General features: G+C 36.4%; 1 protein-coding gene across 2 annotated transcripts in view; it reads right to left on the minus strand.

Moving 5' to 3' along the window:
- acj6 (abnormal chemosensory protein 6) overlaps positions 1-23,935 on the minus strand; it is a 318,513-nt gene that overhangs the window by 27,339 nt on the left and 267,239 nt on the right. For both annotated transcript variants that reach the window (XM_069836342.1, XM_069836341.1), the window contains one exon: positions 2,061-2,243. In XM_069836342.1, coding sequence (XP_069692443.1) covers positions 2,061-2,243 — 183 coding nt within the window. The remainder of the gene's footprint in view (positions 1-2,060; positions 2,244-23,935) is intronic.

A 23,935-nucleotide genomic window follows, 5' to 3' on the forward strand; every position in this document is an offset into this window, starting at 1 on the left:
CCGATCGTATCTCACTCGAGAGTGCGACACTCGACCGAGTTCAAGCGAGCGATTTAACTCCAATGCAGCACTCTGATATATATAGTAATTGTGTACTATAAAATATTGTAGAGTATTCTCTACACCAAAACAAATATATTTTGTCATATAATCGTATAGCCGATACTGCGTTGTTATCAACATATGGCAACATTGCGTTATTTCAAAGCTAGTCTACCAATTACCCGTGGCTAAAAATGAAACTAGTAGTCGGTCTTGTTTTATGGTTAAAAAGAGATGATGATCCTTCCAGAAGAATGTTACTTGGAAATAGGAATGAGTATTAAATTCCACAAATAATTGTAAAGTCGGAAATTTTTATCACACGAATAAGATTTTGCTTCAAGAGAATGCATCAACAAGTGACAACCGTGCATAGATCACTATAAACGATGGTAAAACCGAAAAAATTTAGAATCCATAAACTTCGTCAGAAAATACTTCAGCTCACGGAGGTGATACTTGGAAACAACAACGAAAAACTAAATTTCGCTTTAATGATTACGAAACACAAAGATCTTCACCACAAAAAGACGTACCGCCAGGATGATGTCACTAGTAAATACAGTTAAGATACCATGAACGTTTGAGAAACGCAAGAATTTCAACGTAAGAGAAAATTGGCCTATATCCTCGGAGAATATGAAAACTGCAAGTAACAAAGATGTAAGTATTAAAATTCAATAAAGAATTGTAAGATCCAAGAACATCCATTAAAGAAAGGAGAGAGAAACTTGACTTCAAGGGGTTGCCACCAGTAAGTATAAATAAAGCCCAGTATCTTCATAAAAGTTTTCAGAATAAAAAAATTTCATTGTCAAGGTAAGAAGTCATAGGGAAAGGGAGATTTCTTATAACAGATTCGCATTTGTAATAGCAACAAAGAGAATAATTTCGGCACAATATACAGGGTGTTTCACGAGGATTTACCGTTTCTTAAGGAGCTTATTTCTGAAGACATTCTGAGCAAAAAATGTCATATAAACATTTGTCCTAATCTCAGTACTTTTAGACTTACACTAATTTGAAATTATTTGTAAAATACCATTATTCTTGAGTTTTAAGGGTAGAAGAATGTTATAGATATAGAACGAACTGTTCAGGAGTAACATTTCTTTAATTAGCTAGTATTCTGAAGGAAAAAATGTGTTGTGGATTCCCTAGTTGCTTGGTACAGATTTTTTTTTTTTTCGTTTTTAACTACAAAATTACATTTTCTTACACGCATTTATCACAGCATTTGTTACAAATCACGCCACTCTTATAAATTCTTTAAGACTATACATTAGGATGCATAATTAAACTGTAAAGTTCCTAAAGTCGTATGATTTGTAAGAATTTTTGTGGTAAGTGCGTAAGAATGATGTAATGTTTAGTCAAAATTGAAAAATAAAATCTGTACAAAACAATTAACATCACATTTTTAGCTTCACAACACTAGCCAATTAAAGAAATGACACTTCTGAATAGTTCATTCTCTATTTGTAATAGCTATTTTTTTACCCGTAAAACTAAGGAAAAATGGTATTTTACTAACAACTTCAAATTAATGTAACTTTTAAAAAGGCCACTGGCGTGGCTCAGTCGGTTAAGGCTTTGCCTGCCGGTCTGAAGTTGCGCTCGGGCGCGGGTTCGATCCCCGCTTGGGCTTATTACCTGGTTGGGTTTTTTCCGAGGTTTTCCCCAACCGTAAGGTGAATACCAGGTAATCTATGGCGAATCATCGGCCTCATCTCACCAAATACCATCTCGCTAACTACATAACCTCGTAGTTGATACAGCGTCGTTAAATAACCAACTAAAAAAAAATTTGAAAATATTGCGATTAGGACAAATGTTTATGTGACATTTTTTGCTTAGAATTTCTTCGGAAATAAGCTCCATAAGTGACGGTGAATCACCCTGTAGTAAAGCACATAATCTTCCCCACAGCCTAAGTACTGCGAAATCATGAGATTTAACATTTTTTCTGCTTGTTTGGCATGAATGAGAGGCCGGCCTGATGGAGTTGTTGATGGTACCTGATGGGGGCGGGTGTTAGGAGCGCCGGGGTGCGGCGCCCCCATGCTGTGGTGGTACATCATGTCGTGCTTGAGCTGGGGAAGACCCGGGGTGGAGCTGGCTTGGTGCTTCCCGATGTCCACTGCGGCGAGCGCCTCGGCGCGGCTCAACAGTCCGTCGTTCAGCCCGCTGAACAGGTCGCCCTGCACACAGACAGGAAACAATACTTCAGTTAAAGTGCATAGCCTATATTGAGAAGGAATTAATACGGGTACAGTCGAACCCCTAATATCCGTGCTAATGAAGGGGATAGGCTGAACGGTTAATCGAAAAAATCGGATAATCCGTACCATAGAAGACTTTAATAAATTAAGTATTGCATAATACAGTGTCGTAATTTTCTCTGTGGTCATCTGTTTTAACACATTAGGTAGTGGATGAGAAGTTTTAAGTATAATAGCTCTGTAGGAAAGAGTGGGTGAAGAAATAGGCCCTCTTACAATCAAGGTCATGAAGATCACGGACCGAGGACGGCAACCGATTCCAACCGGCGGAATAGGGCTCGCCGCCCGCCAAACTTCACGCAGGAATCCCGGGAGGGGCGGAGCTTACGAGGGATGACAATTCCCGGCCCCGGATTGGCCGATCCGCCAACCAATCCCGTTTCACCTGAGACAGCCTAACATCTATATAACCTTTCGACTTTCTGTTCGGACATCACTTCCCTGTAGTTGGCTGCAGAGATAGCAGCCGAAAGCTTGGAGCATTCCAAAATCTTAACTCGGCTGATATCCCGCGAAAACATATTAGCGAACCAACGCCGAGAAAGCCTCAAATCATACATACGAAGAAATATGAGTCCACACCTGTGGAGTAACGGTTAGCGCGTCTAGCCGCAAAACCAGGTGGCACGGTTTCGATTCCCGGTCGGGGCAAGTTATCTGGTTGAGGTTTTTTCCGGGGTTTTCCCTCAATCCAATATGAGCAAATGGTGGGTAACTTTCGGTGTTGGACCCCGGACTCATTTCACCGGCATTATCACCTTCATCTCATTCAGACGCTAAATAACCTAAGCTGTTGATAAAGCGTCGTAAAATAACCTACTAAAAAAAAAAAAGAAAGAATGATACTGAAACTGATCAGGAAGAGAAAAAGGAATTGACTGGGTCAACTGACTGAGAAGAAACTGCATACTGAAGGATGCACTGGAAGGAATGGTGAACGGGAGAAGATTTCGGGGCAGAAGAAGACATTAAATAATCTACGCCATTAAGATATATGGATCATATGCGGAGACTAAGAGGAAGGCAGAAAATAGAAAACACTGGAGAATGCTGGGTTTGCAGTGACAGAACACTATGAATGAATGAATGTCAATGACGGGTTTCTTAGGATCAAGGAAACGTTCTATGATGGATTTCTGTGGAAAGATAGGATAACTATAGGTCTCATGTTATAGATTTAAGTAATTTATACACTTTATCCTTGTTTTTTATTAAATCTCGCACAGTTGTAACTCGAATCTCATATTCCGAAGTGAGATGAACCACAGTTACTCTTTTCCAAAACCACTCAATTATATGCACTTCTTTTCGATACTTAGCACAACATGTATTATTTTGGCACTTCTGGAAGACGTTTTGCAAAGAAATTAATGAGGTCACTCGAACAGTAGATCATAATGTGTAAGGGCAAAGGTTTGTAATATCACACTATAAAAAATGTACTAATGTATTGTGCAGTACTCAATATTTTTTGTGCAACAAAAAAGGAGAGAATGACAGACGGATAATCCAAAAATCGGTTAAAAGGGTGACGGATAATCGGGGTTCTACTGTATACAGGATGAGGCAAAAGTCTCCATACATACGATGATACAGTGTTATATGTTTTCTGTTTGGATTTGAGGTAGCTAAAGCCAGATTAGAGAAAGTCCATAACAAACAAAGATCGGATTGACTTCATCCTTCTGCCATGTAGCGCAGATTTTTAATGATATGCACGAAACGCAAATTACCTGCAACACCATGGCCAAACTGATCACCAGACCTCACTCCCATGGATTTTAACTGTAGGGGCACCTGAAAACCTTTGCATATATGAGAAGAAGATTCGTAATGTCGACCATCTGAACAAAAGAATCGCACAAGCTTGCAAACGGATATCAGAAAAGTTGTCAAGTGTTCGGCGTGGGTGCCGAGACAGCATGTCACTTTGTTATGACTTGCAAGGGATATATAACTAACATATACTGGGTGTTCAGTTCAAAATGTGTCATGGCTCGCTGTATGTCTTCATGTGGCTAGCCGATCAGCCTAGAGAATTCAATCTTCCTACACTTCCGCAGAGGCGTATTACCTAAATGCGAGAGAAGTTGCCTAGCAAGCACGGCGTTCATTTTGAAGATTACTTACCGATACGTAGGATAACGCCAGTAGTGGCAAGAATGTGAACTGTTTGGAAACATGTACTGAAGTGAGTTTTTTTCCTTACTGTCGGGATATGGGGAGAGGGTTAAGACGATTACTTACGTATTTGTTAACTTGGACGGTCAACATGGACACGGAGCATTTGATTTGTATTGTGGAATGTTGCCATACGCAACCGATGATAACAAATACCCTGCGTACGACTTGGCCGCGCAAAACTCAGTTCGAAAGAGGTTATGGTAACACACAGACCGTACAGACCGCCATCTGTTGCTACGACGTTCAAGTTATACCGTACACGTTCTCAAGTTCAGATTGAACGCCTTGATTAATAGGCAACTTCTCTGACACAAAAGCTGAAACTCTCTTCAAATCGCTGACTCATCAACAGTGACGTCATGACACACTTTGAAATGAACACCCAGTATTGCAATGCATCTACTGCTGAGTGATTGTATCACCGTTTGTATCCTGTACAGTACAATACAGGGCGTTCCATAAGTCTGGAACCATAGGCGAATTATTGAAAATGTTTCTTCTTTGTCCACAGGACAACTGAGTGATATCTTTAAGTAAAGAGGAACGTATTCAACCGATCCTGCTTGTCGGCGGCCACAGTCACAGGGAGGTTGTTCATGAATGTAATGCTTTGCACCCAGAACGAGCGAATTACACAGAGTCGTGTGGGAAAAATCATCTTAAAAAATTAATTGATACGGATCCATCGCAGACAAACCGCGTAGTGGACCACCGAGGACAGTATCTAATGAGCAGACAACGTGCGATGTCCTGGCATTGTTTTCGAAAAGCCCTAACAAGTCCATCTCGAAAACGGCATTCAGCGCATATTGCACACCAACAAATGGCACCAAACAAACTGCAACTAATACAGAAAATAACAGAGGATCCGGACCGTAGACAGGAATTTCGTGAATGGGCAGTGCAACAATGTGAGAGGATGGCGATTTTTTTTTTTTTACCTTTTATGTTTTGAGATTTTCCTCAACTGTAAGACAAATACCAGATTACTGAACTTGTCTCGCCAAAATATAACCTCGCTATTATCAATCCTACCGATTAAATAACCGATCAGTTGATACAGCGACGTTAAATTATCGATTAAAACATTTACATATATTATACGCATAATGCAGTATATAAATTGGAAGTAGGCCTACTTTATTACTCTGAGTTGCTTAATACAAATTTTTGTATGATTAATGGATTTTATGCTCGACCATGCCGAAATGTAGGAATTATTATACACCTGGTTACTTACTTACTTACAAATGGCTTTTAAGGAACCCGATCGTTCATTGCCGCCCTCACATAAGCCCGCCAGCGGTCCCTATCCTGTGCAAGATTAATTCAGTCTCTATCATCATAACCCACCTCCCTCGAATCCATTTTCATATTATCCTCCCATCTACGTCTCGGCCTCCCTAAAGGTCTTTTTCCCTCCGGTCTCCCAACTAACACTCTATATGCATTTCTGGATTCACCCATACGTGCTACATGCCCTGCCCATCTCAAACGTCTGGATTTAATGTTCCTAATTATGTCAGGTGAAGAATACAATGCGTGCAGTTCTGTGTTGTGTAACTTTCTCCATTCTCCTGTAACTTCATCCCGCTTAGCCCCAAATATTTTCCTTAGCACCTTATTCTCAAACACCCTGAACCTATGTTCCTCTCTCAGAGTGAAAGTCCAAGTTTCACAACCATACAGAAGAACCGGTAATATAACTGTTTTATAAATTCTAACTTTCAGATTTTTCGACAGCAGACTGGGTGATAAGAGCTTCTCAACCGAATAATAACACGCATTTCCCATATTTATTCTGCGTTTAATTTCCTCCCGAGTGTCATTTATATTTGTTACTGTTGCTCCAAGATATTTGAATTTTTCCACCTCTTCGAAGGATAAATCTCCAATTTTTATATTTTCATTTCGTACAATATTCTGGTCACGAGACATAATCATATACTTTGTCTTTTCGGGATTTACTTCCAAACCGATCGCTCTACTTGCTTCAAGTAGAATTTCCGTGTTTTCCCTAATCGTTTGTGTATTTTCTCCTAACATATTCACGTCATCCGCATAGACAAGAAGCTGATGTAACCCGTTCAATTCCAAACCCTGTCTGTTATCCTGAACTTTCCTAATGGCATATTCTAGCGCGAAGTTAAAAAGTAAAGGTGATAGTGCATCTCCCTGCTTTAGCCCGCAGTGAATTGGAAAAGCATCAGATAGAAACTGACCTATACGGACTCTGCTGTATGTTTCACTGAGACACATTTTAATTAATCGAACTAGTTTCTTGGGAATACCAAATTCAATAAGAATATCATATAATACTTCCCTCTTAACCGAGTCATAAGCCTTTTTGAAATCTATGAATAACTGATGTACTGTACCGTTATACTCCCATTTTTTCTCCATTATCTGTCGAATACAAAAAATCTGATCAATAGTCGATCTATTACGCCGAAAACCGCACTGATGATCCCCAATAATTTCATCTACGTACGGAGTTAATCTTCTCAAAAGAATATTGGACAAAATTTTGTACGACGTCAACAAAAGTGATATTCCTCGAAAGTTACCACAGTTGGTTTTGTCCCCCTTTTTAAAAATAGGTACAATTATGGACTCCTTCCATTGTTCTGGTATAATTTCCTTTTCCCAAATAGCAAGTACAAGTTTATAAATTTCGCTATATAATGCACTCCCACCCTCTTGTATTAATTCTGCTGGAATTTGATCGATACCTGGAGACTTGTACTTTTTCAGATTTTCTATCGCAATTTCGACTTCTGAAAGCGTGGGTTCGGGTATAAATGGCTCAGCAGTTTGTATTTCAATTTCGTCCCGATCATTTCTATTTGGCCTATGTACATTTAGTAGTTGCGCAAAATAGTTTTTCCATCTGTTTAGGATTGATGGAGAGTCTGCAAGCAAGTCACCATTCTCATCCTTGATCACGTTTACCCTTGGCTGATATCCGTTCTTAAATTCCTTTATACCCTTATATAAATCTCGAATGTTTTTTTTCTTACTATTTGTTTCTACCTCATTCAGTTTTTCCTTCAAGTAACCTCTCTTTTTATTCCTAAGTGTACGACTTGCTTCCCGTCTTTCATTGAGGTAGCAGACCTTTAATGCATGTCATTAAAGTAAACCTACTCATTAAAGGTCAGGTCTTTCAGCCAATGACGACTCAGGTTACAACTGTTCAGCCAATGGCAGGTCAGCTTTCTACCGTTATAAAACCGCAAGTATCGATTATTCTCGGATATGCAATCGAAAGAGAATTAGCGAAAAGTCACGGAGGCTGGAAATCCAATACTGTCGCAGAAGGTTATGTTCTGTTACTATAATAATTAGCGTTAATTGTAAATAATATTCAAATAAATTCAATTTGTCATCTCGTTCTTCAATGTCTAATTTAATTTCAATGTTATCTCTATAGGTTCTTATGGCCTAGCAAGGTCAATGTGGATATCTGTTCCTCGGAAAAAGTCAATACTTTCGCGTCTGCGCACATCTCACAACATACGGGACATTGGCCAAGGTCAGATACAAAGAAAATTAATAATATCAAGTTAGAAATATGGTCGAGCATAAAAAGTCGTATGAAACTCGCCTACAATGGTAATTAAGAAGCTCGTATGAAAATTATGAAACTCGCTTGCGCTCGTTTCATAAATATCCATACTCGCTTCGTTGCGTACTGTACTATTAGAATTTCCTAAAAATACTTCTTAAAATTGAGAACATAATGTGTATAAGCGACAAAATAAGAACATACGATTATTTTAAAACAGCAGTGGCGAAAATGTGACTCACGAGCACATTGTGGCTCGCAATGATAACTGTGCATTTCTCTTATTTCCTGCCTTTCCCAACCCCCACCCTCTCACTCACTGGAGTCAAACTCAGTTTCATTTGTATTTGTCTCTGACCTGCGAGTGGCGTGTCGTCGCAATGTGTCTCTCCAAACCGTGTACCTCTAACAAAAACGAAAGTTTCAAGGAGGATGGGAGGACGCATTTTTTGCTGCCAATATGATGAGAATATTAAATGTATGATTTGTTCACAAGTATTACGAGGAAAACGGTTGTATAACATAAAACGGCATTATACTACATATCACTCATGAAACATTAAAAGGTGAAGTGTTATTATTATTATTATTATTATTATTATTATTATTATTATTATTATTATTATTATTATTATCTCTGTACGTCGACCCTTTTTCAGCAGATGTACGAATAATGCGGTTAGATCTTCAATTTAAACTCACATATTTACAATGTGATGTTAAATGAAAGCTATATGTAAGGACTTGACAAATGTTGAACTTTTCAAATCTTTGCCAAAAAATAAATATCCGAAGCTTCGTTCTTTCGCTTGTTCTGTTGAAGCCACATTCGCTACAACTTACGTTTGTGAAAAATTATTTTCAACAATGAAAATAGTAAAAACCAAATTTAGATCACGACTAACAGACAAATACCTTCGTGATCAACGGCAGTAAGTGACATAATTCCTGATTTTGAGACTCTGTCGCAGAGACATTCTGAAGACAGTTAATAGTAATATGCGTTACAAGAGCGGTATGTTGACGTTTTCATGGTCGAGGAAAAGATTGAAAAAGCGAAACGTAGTTGAGCTTTTTTAATTTCCGAGAACATGAAAACAAACATACCGCTCGTGTATCGTACATTATTTTGTGCGAAGATCGTTTATTACATACCTGAAAGACGAATTTCTAATTAGTTGCAATGAAATCTCCATGTTGGTTTCTGTTTAATGACGGCAACTTCGGAAAACCAAAATATCTTTCTTCAACATTGTTGCTGTAAAATGTTTTCTGTGTTTACTATACTCCAGCAGGCCGTGATATACGTCTGTCTTTTTTTTCCCCAGTCTATAAATGCGAACTTAAAACAAACGGTAATGTTATGTAATGATTTATTTTTCATTTTAATATTTTAACAATATTATTTATATAACATACTGCAGTAATAACATCCGCATCTGGAATCTTGTTGATTTTTTCACGGCTTCCTTAATGTTACTTGTATCAGGAATGCAATAAGTTTCGTGGAGTAGTAGACTTTTCTTAATTTTTGCAAATATTTAAAAACAATAATTAACATTGCAATTTAGGTGAAATTGCAGTGGTAAGTTTCCAATTTATAATTATTACTATGTTAAACGTCTCTAAAAATAATATGTTAAAAGCCTAAAGCAGTAAAATGAATGTCGCGCTTAAGCGGTAAGAAGAGGGAAATTGTTATTTGTGTTACGTTGGGAATACTGAATGTGGTATTTCACACATACCGCGTATTGGTTCTGAGCGGAAAACAAGCAAATACGCACGATCTCGCACAAATTTTGTTTGTGATAATGTGTCCTATGTTTTCTGGTTCATTTCTTTCTTCGTTACACGTACTAAACATTAGTTTGTAACCTTATACTGTTTAAAATTGTATCTAAGTGCTTGACGTAAGAAAAATGAAATCCGTTAATAAGTCAGACAGTTGCTTCACTTCTCCTACGGGTGTCCGCCTCCCTCCATAGGTGCTATGCACGTTGCAGGTTACACAGTGGCTAGGCGCACGATGACATTTTCGCCACGGCTGTTCTAAAACGATAGGCACATGATTACCTACTTGTAGAGCGGATATTTCATTACTGCCTTACAACTATTCTGCTATGTTCTAGAACTGGTAATAATCTGGGTGATGCTTCTGCATTTCACAATTCTTCGAAATTCAGAAGAATCTTACGCTACTTCAAACAGCCGTTCTCAAAAATACAGACTAAGCACACAATTCGTAATGTAATTGGTAGAGAAACAGCGTGTTTTTTTGCATGTTGTGTTTGATAATCCGTCTTTCTGTGTACAGGGTCTCTTTCTAAAGTACTCAAAGTATTTTGTTCGTATTTAGTATTCAGGAAAGAGGATTATATGGATTAAAGAAGTGACGAGAACCACAAAGAAGGGAAATCTGGATGTTCGTGGGAAAAAAGACTCTAGGGAAAGACACCAGGGACGGCTAGGATTGAGTTACATTGATGTTGCTGGAAAAGAATACCAACTTTACTAGTAGATACGATATTATTTATTGAGCAGGAAAACGTTTCATATCATATAAGAAAGATGATGAGAATAATAATAAGAAATAATAATTATAAATAATAATAATAATAATAATAATAATAATAATAATAATAGAATACATAAATTCTTTGAAAAAAACGGATGTGTTAATCATACAGTAATCATATCGATAAAACGCGTCATACTCAAGTTATTGCACACGTCTTAAAATAAGATAATGGGTAATAGGACTCGATAAATTTACATATTACGGATATTATTTAAAAATTGCAAGATCCTGCAGTGCTGTGGCTAAACTTTTTTATCCACCATAGATGTATAATTTTTTATTTTTTATTTATTTACTTTATTTTGTTTTTTCTAATCTTTATATACTTTCTTGTAATAGGTAATGGTCAACTAAATCCCATTTTAGATTTTCTCTAGATAAATCAAAACCTCTAGTGGGATTACTATAGGAAAAGTTTGTTGTAGCGTAGTATGGTTTGTTTAACCTTAGAGCGAATTTCGTCTCTTGTCATTTCCAGCCGATGCCATGAAACGCAGCACGTGTTTGCTACATTAGTCAACTATTTTGTTTAAAGACAATTGTTATTTAACTTGTATGTAATTATAGGTTGTCTGTGAACAGGAGAAGATACACAAGAATTAGTGAACAAGTTACAAGACACAACTATAAGTAAGGAGCAGTTTCATTAATTAATTCACAAGTTCGTAATGAGAAACTATACGTGCATTATGGGGAGGTACTTCTGAGTTGTGCGTGCAAGTTTTAGTTGCTGAATTATTGCACTGTATTTTTCTATGTTGAAAAGCCAAATAATTATGAAATTACTTAAATAAAATATACAAGCTATATATTTTTGAAAACTAGAAGAAAAGAGGTTTCAGTTGAGGTCATTTTAAAGAATTAACCGACATTTAAAAGTGATTTTATTATGTTCGCACGTTTATTACACTATGAATAATATCGAGATAATAATATTGCTTCAGAAATAGAATTATTAATAAAATTTGTATAAATTCGAAATTGGGCATAATGTTAAGACATTTCATTTATGTTCGATTAACAGTTCAAGGAAAGGAATATAAACATTAATTTCACTCTCAACATGACAGAGTAACTAGATTGATCACAATAATTAAAAAAAATCGCGACAACTTTATTTAATTTTTGTGGTTTCCGTGATGAGACATATTTTTTTGGAGAGAGAATTCTTAGTATTCAACTACATATTTCCCAGCATAAGTTTGAGATACCTATCCTGTATACTTCTATAATTGTACATTTTCAAGTCAAATGCACAAGAATACTAAGCAGAAATATTCCATTATTCAGTATGAAATACATTATTATTAACTTTCACACATGCCTATCAATGTTCATAAATATGTTAGCAATCTGTGAAATTTACAGACTGCTTCCGTATGAAATACATTATTGTTGCCTTTAATTTCCTACGGATTTAATATTACTCGTACATAAAAGTTTGTCTCGTATTCTCAAAAATGAATACAGACTTTGTGCTTCGTGTGTGAATAAGAAACAATTTTCTTCGTAAAGCTCATATCTTAGCATTCTTTGACTTGAAAATGTACAATTATAGAAGTATACAGGATAGGTATCTCAAAACTTATGCTGGGAAATATGTGGTTGGATACTAAGAATTCTCCCTCCAAAAAAAATTATCAGTCTCACGGAAACCACAAAAATTAAATAAAGTTGTCGCGATTTTTAAAAATTATTTAATTATTGTGATTAATCCAGTTACTCTGTCATGTCGAGAATGAATTTACTGTTCATATTCCTTTCCTTGAACTATTAGTCGAACATAAATGAAATGTATTAATATTATGCCCAATTTCGAATTTATACAAATTTGATTAGTAGGCCTAATTCTATTTCTTAAGCAACATTATTATTTGGATATTATTCATAGTGTAATAAACGTGCGAACATAATAAAATCACTTTTAAATGTCGGTTAGTTCTTTAAAATGACCTCAACTGAAACCTCTTTTCTTCTAGTTTTCAAAAATATATAGCTTGTATATTTTATTTTAAAAATTTTGTAATTATTTGGCTTTTCAACATAGCCTACGCTATATTTAATGCATGTTTTTCTTATTTCAGATTATTTTACATGTTTTATCCCTTCGACAAAAAAAAAACGTAGACTTTCACTTGTGTAAAGGATTTCAGACCCCCCTGTGTAGGTTAGGCGGTAGCGCGTTTCCCTGCTGATCCAGAGTTGCGCTCGGGCATGGATTCGATTCCCGCATTGGCTGATTATCATATTGCGTTTTTTCCACGATTTTCCCCACCGTAAGGCGAATGTCAGATAATCTATAACGATTCCTCGGCCTCATTTTACCAAATACCATCTCTCTAACACAAATTTCATCGACGCTAAATAACCCAGTAGTTCATACAGCGTCGTTAAATAACCAAGTAAAGGAAAAGACTTCTTTTAGGCACCAAATTAAAGCTTAAACATGTGGCTGTATAGTTTTATTATTAATTTAAACCAATTAGAAATAATTGATCCAAAAAGTATAAAAAATATTTTTTTTTTCCAAAGCACTCATATATACTAATATGTCCTATAAAAATGGTTCACGATAGACACACAATTTTGTGCGAGATCGTGCGTATTTGTTTGTTTTCCGCACAGAACCAATACGCGGTAAGTGTGAAATACCACATTCAGTATTCCCAACGTAACACACATAACAATTTCCCTCTTCTTACCGCTTAAGCGCGACATTCATTTTACTGCTTTAGGCTTTTAACATATTATTTTTAGAAACGTTTAACATAGTAATAATTATAAATTGGAAACTTACCACTGCAATTTCACCTAAATTGCACTGTTAATTATTGTTTTTAAATATTTGCAAAAATTAAGTAAAGTCTACTACTCCACGAAACTTATTGCATTTCTGATACAAGTAACATTAAGGAAGCCGTGAAAAAATCAACAAGATTCCAGATGCGGATGTTATTACTGCAATATGTTATATAAATAATATTGTTAAAATATTAAAATGAAAAATAAATCATTACATAACCTTACCGTTTGTTTTAAGTTCGCATTTATAGACTGGGGGGAAATAGACGTATATCACGGCCTGCTGGAGTATAGCAAACACAGAAAACATTTTATAGCAACAATGTTGAAGAAAGATATTTTGGTTTTCCGAAGTTGCCGTCATTAAACAGAAACCAAGATGGAGATTTCATTGCAACTAATTAGAAATTCGTCTTTCAGGTATGCAATAAACGATCTTCGCACAAAATAATGTACGATACACGAGCAGTATGTTTGTTTTCATGTTCTCGGAAATTAAAAAAGCTCAACTATGTTTCGCTTTTTCAATCTTTTCCTCGACCATGAAAACGTCAACATACCGCTCTTGTAACGTATATTACTATTGTGTGACATTCTTCTTATGAAGTAGGGGGTCATTTTGTCGAATGAAATTTCACAGTAGGTCAATTTCTGATGAAGTTCGGTCTGTCCAATATTTTTTTTTTTTTTCTGAAAATCCTTTGGGGTCCAAAATATAATTTCCACGGTTCTATGATATAATTTGCTTTGTTTACCCCAAGAATTATGTCACAGAACTTTGAAAGACATTAAGTAAAACATGTAGATTTAGTTATTTCAACCGTATATACCAAGTTTTGTGTTTATTTGGTAGATTTTGAGTTTTCTTCCGTGGCCCACGTTTGTTTGAATTGTGTTTCCTGGGTTCAAAGAGCGATGGCATTCGTAGCATGGCTTTCTTCAGGAGAAGAGTACAGCTTGGAGGCACATAAAGTAATTTACGGTATGTCAAGGAACTCTGTCCCTGGTAGAGGACTTCAGACAAAATTGTCAGCCATTTCTCGCCCACGCTGAATTTCGGCTCTGAATAACTTCGACAGATGAAAGGTACTCAATAAAATACTACTACTAGTACCAGAACTAGTAATAGTAATAATAATAATAATAATAATAATAATAATAATAATAATAATAATAATAATTCACTGCGGGCTAAAGCAAGGAGATGCACTACCACCCTTACTTTTTAACTTCGCTCTAGAATATGCCGTTAGGAAAGTTCAGGATAACAAACAGGGTTTGGAATTGAACGGGTTACATCAGCTTCTTGTCTATGCGGATGACGTGAATATGTTAGGAGAAAATCCACAAACGATTAGGGAAAACACGGGAATTTTACTTGAAGCAAGTAAAGCGATAGGTTTGGAAGGTAATCCCGAAAAGACAAAGTATATGATTATGTCTCGTGACCAGAATATTGTACGAAATGGAAATATAAAAATTGGAAATTTATCTTTTGAAGAGGTGGAAAAATTCAAATATCTTGGAGCAAAAGTAACCAATGTAAATGACACTCGGGAGGAAATTAAACGCAGAATAAATATGGGAAATGCCTATTATTATTATTCGGTTGAGAAGCTTTTGTCATCTAGTGTACTATAAAAAAATCTGAAAGTTAGAATTTATAAAACAGTTATATTACCGGTTATTCTTTATGGTTGTGAAACTTGGACTCTTACATTGAGAGAGGAACAGACATTAAGGGTGTTTGAGAATAAGGTGCTTAGGAAAATATTTGGGGCTAAGAGGAATGAAGTTACAGGAGAATGGAGAAAGTTACACAACGCAGAACTTCACGCATTGTATTCTTCACCTGACATAATTAGGAACATTAAATCCACACGTTTGAGATGGGCAGGCATGTAGCACGTATGGGTGAATCCAGAAATACATATAGAATGTCAATTGGGAGGCCGGAGGGAAAAAGACCTTTGGGGAGGCCGAGACGTAGATGGGAGGATAATATTAAAATGGATTTGAGGGAGGTGGGTTATGATGATAGAGACTGGATTAATCTTGCACAGGATAGGGACCAATGACGGGCTTATAATAATAATAATAATAATAATAATAATAATAATAATAATAATAATAATAGAATTTGGATGATTTAAACGTTATATTTTATTAAGAAAGGTTTTTAATTGAATGATTTCATAGTGAATCGGAGCTATTGAATTTGGTTTGTTTGAAGACAAGGACTGTAATACGTATGAGCCCTGGGTAGGGACTTGTGGCGCGGCGGCTGACCAAGGTGTTTCTTGGCGGTCGAGATGAGCGAGTATCGATCCCACCGACGCTGGACAGCCGTGCATGTGTCGCGGGTTGCTTAACACTCGGGCGCTGCACAAAACAATGCGCGGCATTTAGTAAGAACTGTTGGGCAACACGAGTTGCGTCAGTGAGCCACTTAACCCCCTCCCCCGCTCTGGCACACTCCATTGTTGTGTAGCCTTCGTTACACTGGCAGGGGTGTGGAGAGTCCAAGAACGATATCACCTCACAACCGCCAGCCAGCAGAGTTACTATGGGTGTAATCTAATTCATTTTTAGTTGTCTATTGATCACGCCGCATTATGGGCCTACACAAACATTGAATGCTCTCATATATTTATTCCGAAGACTGTTAAGTTATATACGACAATTTTCAAGTTCACGTGTTCAGGTAATCACTCACGCAGACTGTATTTTGTCATATGCAGATTGAGAGAACTGTTAACAGACGACGAACACTATTATTGCGTACATCACCGAATAACTTTCAGAACACAAGCTCCAATTGTGTCATACACTAATTCATGAAACTATTAACAGATAAATGAGAATTATTAGTGCGTTCATCAACGAATATCTTACACAACACACGCTGTATTCTCTCGTACACTAATTCAGAGAACTTTCAATTGGATTTTCAATTTTATTTTTATACTAGCCGTACCCGTGCGATCCGCTGCACCCGCTAGAAATAAATATAAAGTAATTACTTACTTACAAATGGCTTTTAAGGAACCCGAAGGTTCATTGCCGCCCTCACATAAGCCCGCCATCGGTCCCTATCCTGTGCAAGATTAATCCAGTCTCTATCATCATACACCACCTCCCTCAAATCCATTTTAATATTATCCTCCCATCTACGACTGTATTTAATTATATAATTAAAATAGGAATTTGATCCAGGGAACATTCATGTTTGATAGAAGGATAAATCGTTTATTATGTTACTTAATTTCAATTGAATTAAAAAATTAAAATGCGATCATTTGGTCATAAAAATTAGTTTAGGAAATACAGGAAACGAATGTACAGAATACCCTATCAAGTTTTCTGTGCATAAGAATCTATTTTAATCTTACCTGTCCTCGATTCACTCAGAAGTTACTGTGATAACATTATAGCATTATGTCCATCTAGAGAAACTACACTTTCCAATGGTGAATTAATAATTAATTATACAAATCGGTTAATTTAGCTTCCGATATTACTTCATAGAAACGCAGAAACATTATCTGTAGGCTATCTTTCATAGCTTTCGATTGTTGCTGTCCAAGGCCCCTTATAGACGAAGTCATTTGTTTTTTAATTCATTATACGGCCTTAGATGGCAGTTATTTTAATTTTAAAACTCATTTATCTCATTAAATATCAGTCCTATTAAAATTTTTCAAGGAATAAAACTTATTGCAAATTATTTTCAAAGAAACTTTTGTTATGTAATATGTTTCACAAAAATCAATAATAAGCGAGATATTTCGATTTATTTAATTCAGGCCCCCTTATAACCCCCCTTTTAAATAATGTATTTTGAATGCCATATAGCCTAAAATCTAAGTTAGGACGAACTTAATTTATATTCCAATTTTCATCGAAATCCGTTCAGCCATTATCGCGTGAAAAGGTAACAAACATACATATATACAGACAGATATACAAACAAAAATTTCAAAAAAGCGATTTTCGGTTTCAGGGTGGTTAATTATATATGTTAGGACCAATCATTTTTGGAAAATCGAAAATTACCAGAAACATTTCGGCTACAGATTTATTATTGGTATAGATATAGTGAAGACCTGCAATTTTATATATGTGCATGCATTGTAATGCCACGTTTGTGTTTTTAACTAATTGACAATAACGGTACATTTACATAAGAAAAGAAATATTGATCTCCCAAACCATGTTGTTTTTACTATGTTTTATGTTTATTAATGTATATTATATTTTTTATTGTAGAGGCAAATGTACTTATTTAGAGATGATATTGCAGCATAAAACCATGTATAGTGGATCCCTATCACCACGGCATGGCGCGTCCTCAGGTTGCGGATAGAGGAGACGGCCTCCAGATATGGAGGGTAGCTGCGAATTTATTGAATAAGCAGTCGTGGACAGCCGATAAGGGGTGGTCCTCCAGCTTGGGGGTTGGGCAAAGGGCTAACAACCCATCACCGTAAAAAAACAGCCTGTTACGAATCCCTACAATAAGCCTCGGAATAGTACTGATTCTCTGGCACGACCACAGCAAAGGAATAAGGTTTTGAGATTTGGCACTTCGAACGTAAGTAGTCTTTATAGAACAGGAGGGGTAACATTAGTAGCTAAAGAACTAGCTAGATATAGAATAGACTTCGTGGGAGTACAAGAGGTTAGGTTAGATGGGAATAGCATATCACAAATAGGAGATTACTTGTTGTATTATGGGGAAGGAAACAATAATCACCAATTAGGAACAGGATTATTTGTTCATAAAAGAATAAAATCAAAAACGCAGAATAAATATGGAAAATGCGTGTTATTATTCGGTTGAGAAGCTTTTATCATCTAGTCTGCTGTCAAAAAATCTCAAAGTTAGAATTTATAAAACAGTTATATTACCGGTTGTTCTGTATGGTTGTGAAACTTGGACTCTCACTCTGAGAGAGGAACATAGGTTAAGGGTGTTTGAGAATAAGATGCTTAGGAAAATATCTGGGGCTATGCGGGATGAAGTTACAGGAGAATGGAGAAAGTTACACAACGCAGAACTGCACGCATTGTATTCTTCACCTGACATAATTAGGAACATTAAATCGAGACGTTTGAGATGGGCAGGGCATGTAGCACGTATGGGCGACTCAAGAAATGCATATAGAGTGTTAGTTGGGAGACCGGAGGGAAAAAGACCTTTGGGGAGGCCGAGACGTAGATGGGAGGATAATATTACAATGGATTTGAGGGAGGTGGGATATGATGATAGAGAATAGATTAATCTTGCACAGGATAGGGACCAATGGCGGGCTTATGTGAGGGCGGCAATGAACCTTCGGGTTCCTTAAAAGCCATTTGTAAGCAAGTATTGCAGCATAAAAAGTTGTATGTGATGATGTCGGCATGACAGACGAAAACGTTAATACAGTATTAAATTATGTAATATAAGGACTTACACCTTACACTTATAGAAAGTAAAGTCATTGACTGAAAAGAAATCTTTATATTGTAGTTAGTTATGTGGTTAACTGGTAAGTCGCAAGATTTATTAAGCATTTTGGGAAAGGAAAACTTGTTAAAAAGAATTAGTGACAAATATTTTTTGTTCGGAATTGAGTCTTCTACGTATTATCATACAATTTTATTGTTTAAAATAATTCAAAGAAAAGGACCCAGTTAAGTAAGCAACTGTTACGTGATTTCCCCCGTTTCGATGACCCTGCGACATAACCGCTCGGACGGATAGTAGCCTATGTCTCTCCCCGTCATTGTATGCTGTGCGGGACGGTTTTCGCTATGTAATGAAGCTGCACGATTCTGCCCATACCTGTGTGTATAATTTACGAGTTTCCAAGTAGACGTTATAAACGCTTCACTTACTCATCCTGTATTTGAAGTTAACATGTTCACCACTTTGCATATCCACGCATTATTTCGGAACTGCTCACTATTGTGTACGTTACCTGAAGAGTTACAGGTTAACGTTTTGATCACTATAGGTTTACACTGTACTTACTTACTTACTGGCTTTTAAGGAACCCGGAGGTACATTGCCGCCCTCACATAAGCCCGCCATTGGTCCCTATCCTGAGCAAGATTAATCCATTCTCTATCATCATATCCCACCTCCCTCAAATCCATTTTAATATTATCTTCCCATCTACGTCTCGGCCACCCTAAAGGTCTTTTTCCCTCCGGCCTCCCAACTAACACTCTATATGCATTTCTGGATTCGCTCATATGTGCTACATGCCATGCCCATCTTATGGGGGAATGTTGTACTTTTGACAAATTTTTTGATGTAGCAAAGTTGACTAACCTAACTCCATTATCATTACTAGTTATGTGTAGGCTCTCTTTTCCAATAGTCGGTTTAAAAATATCCTCAGTCCTATTTTAGCATTGAAATCCCCCAATAAAATCTTCATGTGATATTTAGGTAACTGATCAAAAGTCTGTTCCAGTCCCTCATAGAAGCTATCCTTTATATGGCCGTCTTTCTCTTCTGTAGGGGCATGAGCATTTATAACTACGTTATCGCAACATGTACCCTTAAGTACTAAATACGATAACCTATCACTGATAAATTCGACCTTTTTTACTGCTGATTTTATTCTTTTATGAATAAAGAATTCTGTTCCTAATTGGTGATTATCGTTTCCTTCCCCATAATACAACAAATAATCTCCTATTTGTGTTATGCCGTTCCCATTTAACCTAACCTCCTGTACTCCCACAAAGTCTATTCTACAGTATATCTAGCTAGTTCTTTTGCTACTAATGTTACCCCTCCTGTTCTATATAGACTTGTAACATTCCAAGTACCAAATCTCAGAACCTTATTCCTTTACTGTGGTCGTGCCAGATAATCAGGCTTATTTGAAGGATCCGTAACAAGCTGTTTTTTTACGGTGATGGGTTGTTAGCCCTTCGCCCAACCCCCAAGCTGGAGGACCACCCCCTCATCGGCTGTCCGCGACTGCTTATTCAATATATTCACAGCTACCCTCCATATCTGGAGGCCTCTCCTCGATCCGCAACCTGAGGACGCGCCATGCCTTGGTGATAGGGACCCACAATACATGGAGATTTACACTGTATCTCTCAAAAACTAAGTTAGAGAAATGTTCACGGACACACGATCCTTATTGTTATGTAAATCACTGAAAAGGCCTAACTGTGAATTAGCTTGTTGGTCGCTTCGTACAGTAATGCTATATTTTTTGGTATAGTAATTCAACTAACTACTAAGAAATATGGGAGTATTATTAATATGTAATTTACCGAATGACTTTCAAGTTAACGTGTGTATAGCTTCACACACCTACTCTACATTGTTTCGTACACTAATTCAAGGAACTGTTAAATATCTTAGTATTATTATCTGCGTTCCGAATAACTTCCAAGTTGACATATTGATCGTTTCACACACCCACGCCATATTTACCCATACACTGATTCAAAGAACTGTTAAGTAATACAGTACGTTTTAACCTTATTGTTATAGGTCTGTACATCACCGAATAATTTTCAAGCCAACGTGTTGATCTCATATATTGACGCTATGTCTTCTGCTAGGCCTATATCAATCAGGAAATTATTAAATTATAGATTTACTGTGCATGTTACCGGTTAATTTTCGAGTTAAAGTCTGTGGATGGGAGGAAAAAGATCTTAAGTAAATTTTTGTGAAAATGAGATTTTTATATATTCTGAAAGTGGAAACAATTCTCTACAATCTGGTAAAATGGCTAAAGTCTAATAAGACTCCTGACTGGATTTATAGTGTGTTACCAAATGCCCTAAGTACTTTTTAAATCGAGCATACACAGAATAAAGGACTTAAGAATATTTAATACTTTATTCCTTACAAACCATCATATGTTTACTTTCCATGCTTCCCTATTAAAAAGGTCTAACTTGTATTTTAGCCATTTTATCACATACTCATGCCCTTTCCTTTTAAAACTTTAAGCACCAGGGTAAATAGTCCTATAATTGTTTAAGACCCATTTTGCATTCATAATAATTTACATTTCTAATTTATTTTGACATGAAAAAGGTGTTATGTTTAAATAGTCCCTTTTACTCAGTTGGCTTCTAGTCTTAAAAGGGCTTAAGTGCGGCTATTTTTAGAAATAATCAAGAAAATTGTTAAATGAGCAACATTACCTATTTTAGGACAAATATAAACAAATCATATCCAGGAAAAAATCTCTAAATAAAAAAAAAAAAAACTTTATAATTGACTCCAATTTCAATCTTTCTACTGCTCTCCTGAAAAGTATGAAATTTTTACTTAAGACCTTTTACCTCCCGGACACAGTTAAATTCTGGATCTTCATTATTGCGTAATATGTTACCGAATAATTTTCGAGTTCACTTGTTGATCGCATCATATATTTACGCCATATTCCCTGGCAGATGTTAAAATTTGAAATTATGTTCTTATAACTTATATGTTACCGAATAAATTTCTTGTGTTGATCACATAATATATTATTCACGCTGTGATCTTTGGTACATTAATAAGAAAATTATTAAATTCTGGAGCCTTATTATTGTATAATACGTTACGGAAGAATTTTCGAGTTAATGTGTTTATCTCATCATACATTCAGGCTCTGTTTCCTGATATATTAATTCAGAGAATTGATAAATTCTGGAATCTTATTATTGTGTATGTCATTTTTTTATACCCACACACATTATAAGCTCTCATGCACTAATGAGAGAAACAGTTGTCATAGGGACGCGATCCCTATTAGTGTGAATTATTTTCAACTTATTTCACATAACCAGAGAAATGGTAAAGAACGTTCTTGCTGTGTATATCTCGGTGTAACCTAAGTTAACGTGTTGACATCAACACTATAAGAAACAAAGCTGTGTTAGAAAGTGTGGGTGAGGAAAGAATAATGCTGAAACTGATCAGGAAGAGAAAAAAAATTGGCTGAGAAGAAACTGCCTACTGAAGGATGCACTGGAAGGAATGGTGAACGGGAGAAGAGTTCGGGGCAGATGAAGATATCAAATAATAGACGATATTAAGATTATGGATCATATGTTGTTGTTGTTTATTGAATTTCTGGCTTTGAGCCAGAGGCCGTTTTAGGGCCTTATACGCGCAGAATGCCCTCTCCAGCCATTGTACATAAATAACCATATAAATATATTTACACATATGAAACTATTTCTGGCATAAGTGCCAGTAGGTGTGTGAGTGCAGTGATTGATTCCTTTTATTTTGATGTAGGCCTAATTTGTTAATTTGCGATATTTAAGGAATGATGAAAGGGCGAAGAGTTCGGGGTAAAAGATATCAGCTGATAGACAACGTTAAGGTATTATATGGCGAGATTAAGAGGAAAGCAAGAAATTGGGAAGAATGAGAAATGCTGGGTTTGCAGTTAAAGACCTGCTCTTGGGCAGAACACTGTGCATACATACATACATACATACATACGCGAAGACTAAAAGGAAGGCAGAAAATATAAAATACTGGGGAATGCTGTGTTTGTAGTGAAAGACCTGCCCTCGGGCAGAATACAATTAATTAATGCTAATTCAGGGAATTTTTAGGAAAAACTTGAACTATATTATTTATTTTTTATTATTAATTGTAATTCATCATCATCATCCTTCACGCATTAGGCCTCTGTAGACCTGTTTCGGCCCCATCTAGCAGTCTTCTTAAAGGTCTTCCTGGTCGACGATGTTCTTTAGGTTTATGCTGCATCATAATTTTTGGGATTATTGAATTTTCCATTCTTCTTACATGATCTAGCCAATTGAATTTGTATCTGCTGATTTTTTTCTTCTACTGACTCTACTTCTAATTGTTCTAAAATTTCTTCATTCCTTTTTCGGTCTAAAAGAGTAGGATATATCCTGCTGTCCTCCTGAAAAATTTCATTTCCGTTGCTTTGATTCTGTTCATGTCTTTTTTCTTTAATGTCCAAATCTCGCTTCCGTGTAAAAGGGAGGGTAATGCTAGCGTATTATATATTTTTATTCTTGTAGATTTTTGTATTAATTTAGCTTTTAATGTATTTATCAAATATGAATGAGGTCTCGCCCACCTCATTATATTTTGCTCGACTAGTGTGACTAGTCAGTTTGTTTTTATACCATTAAGTACGAGAAAAATTCGTACCGGCACCGGGAATCGAACCCAGGACCTCTCAGCTGATGTTAACAGTTTAAAGAAACTGTTGTTGAATATGGCCATAAAGTCATGTGATATGCGCTCCTGTATACACGATACTACGAGAGGAGTTCGGCCGGCGTCGTGAATCGGGTCCCGGCATAGCTCAGTTGGTTAGAGAGCACTCAGCGCGCACAGCTAAGAGGTCCTGGGTTCGATTCCCGGTGCCGGTACGAATTTTTCTCGTACTTAATGGTTTTAATGTATTGTTTATTATTCCTAGAATTCCTGTGTAAATTTGGTAATTTTCTTGTTCACATCTTTTTCAT

Source organism: Periplaneta americana, chromosome 9 (assembly GCF_040183065.1).
Source record: "Periplaneta americana isolate PAMFEO1 chromosome 9, P.americana_PAMFEO1_priV1, whole genome shotgun sequence".
Lineage (NCBI taxonomy): Eukaryota > Metazoa > Arthropoda > Insecta > Blattodea > Blattidae > Periplaneta > Periplaneta americana.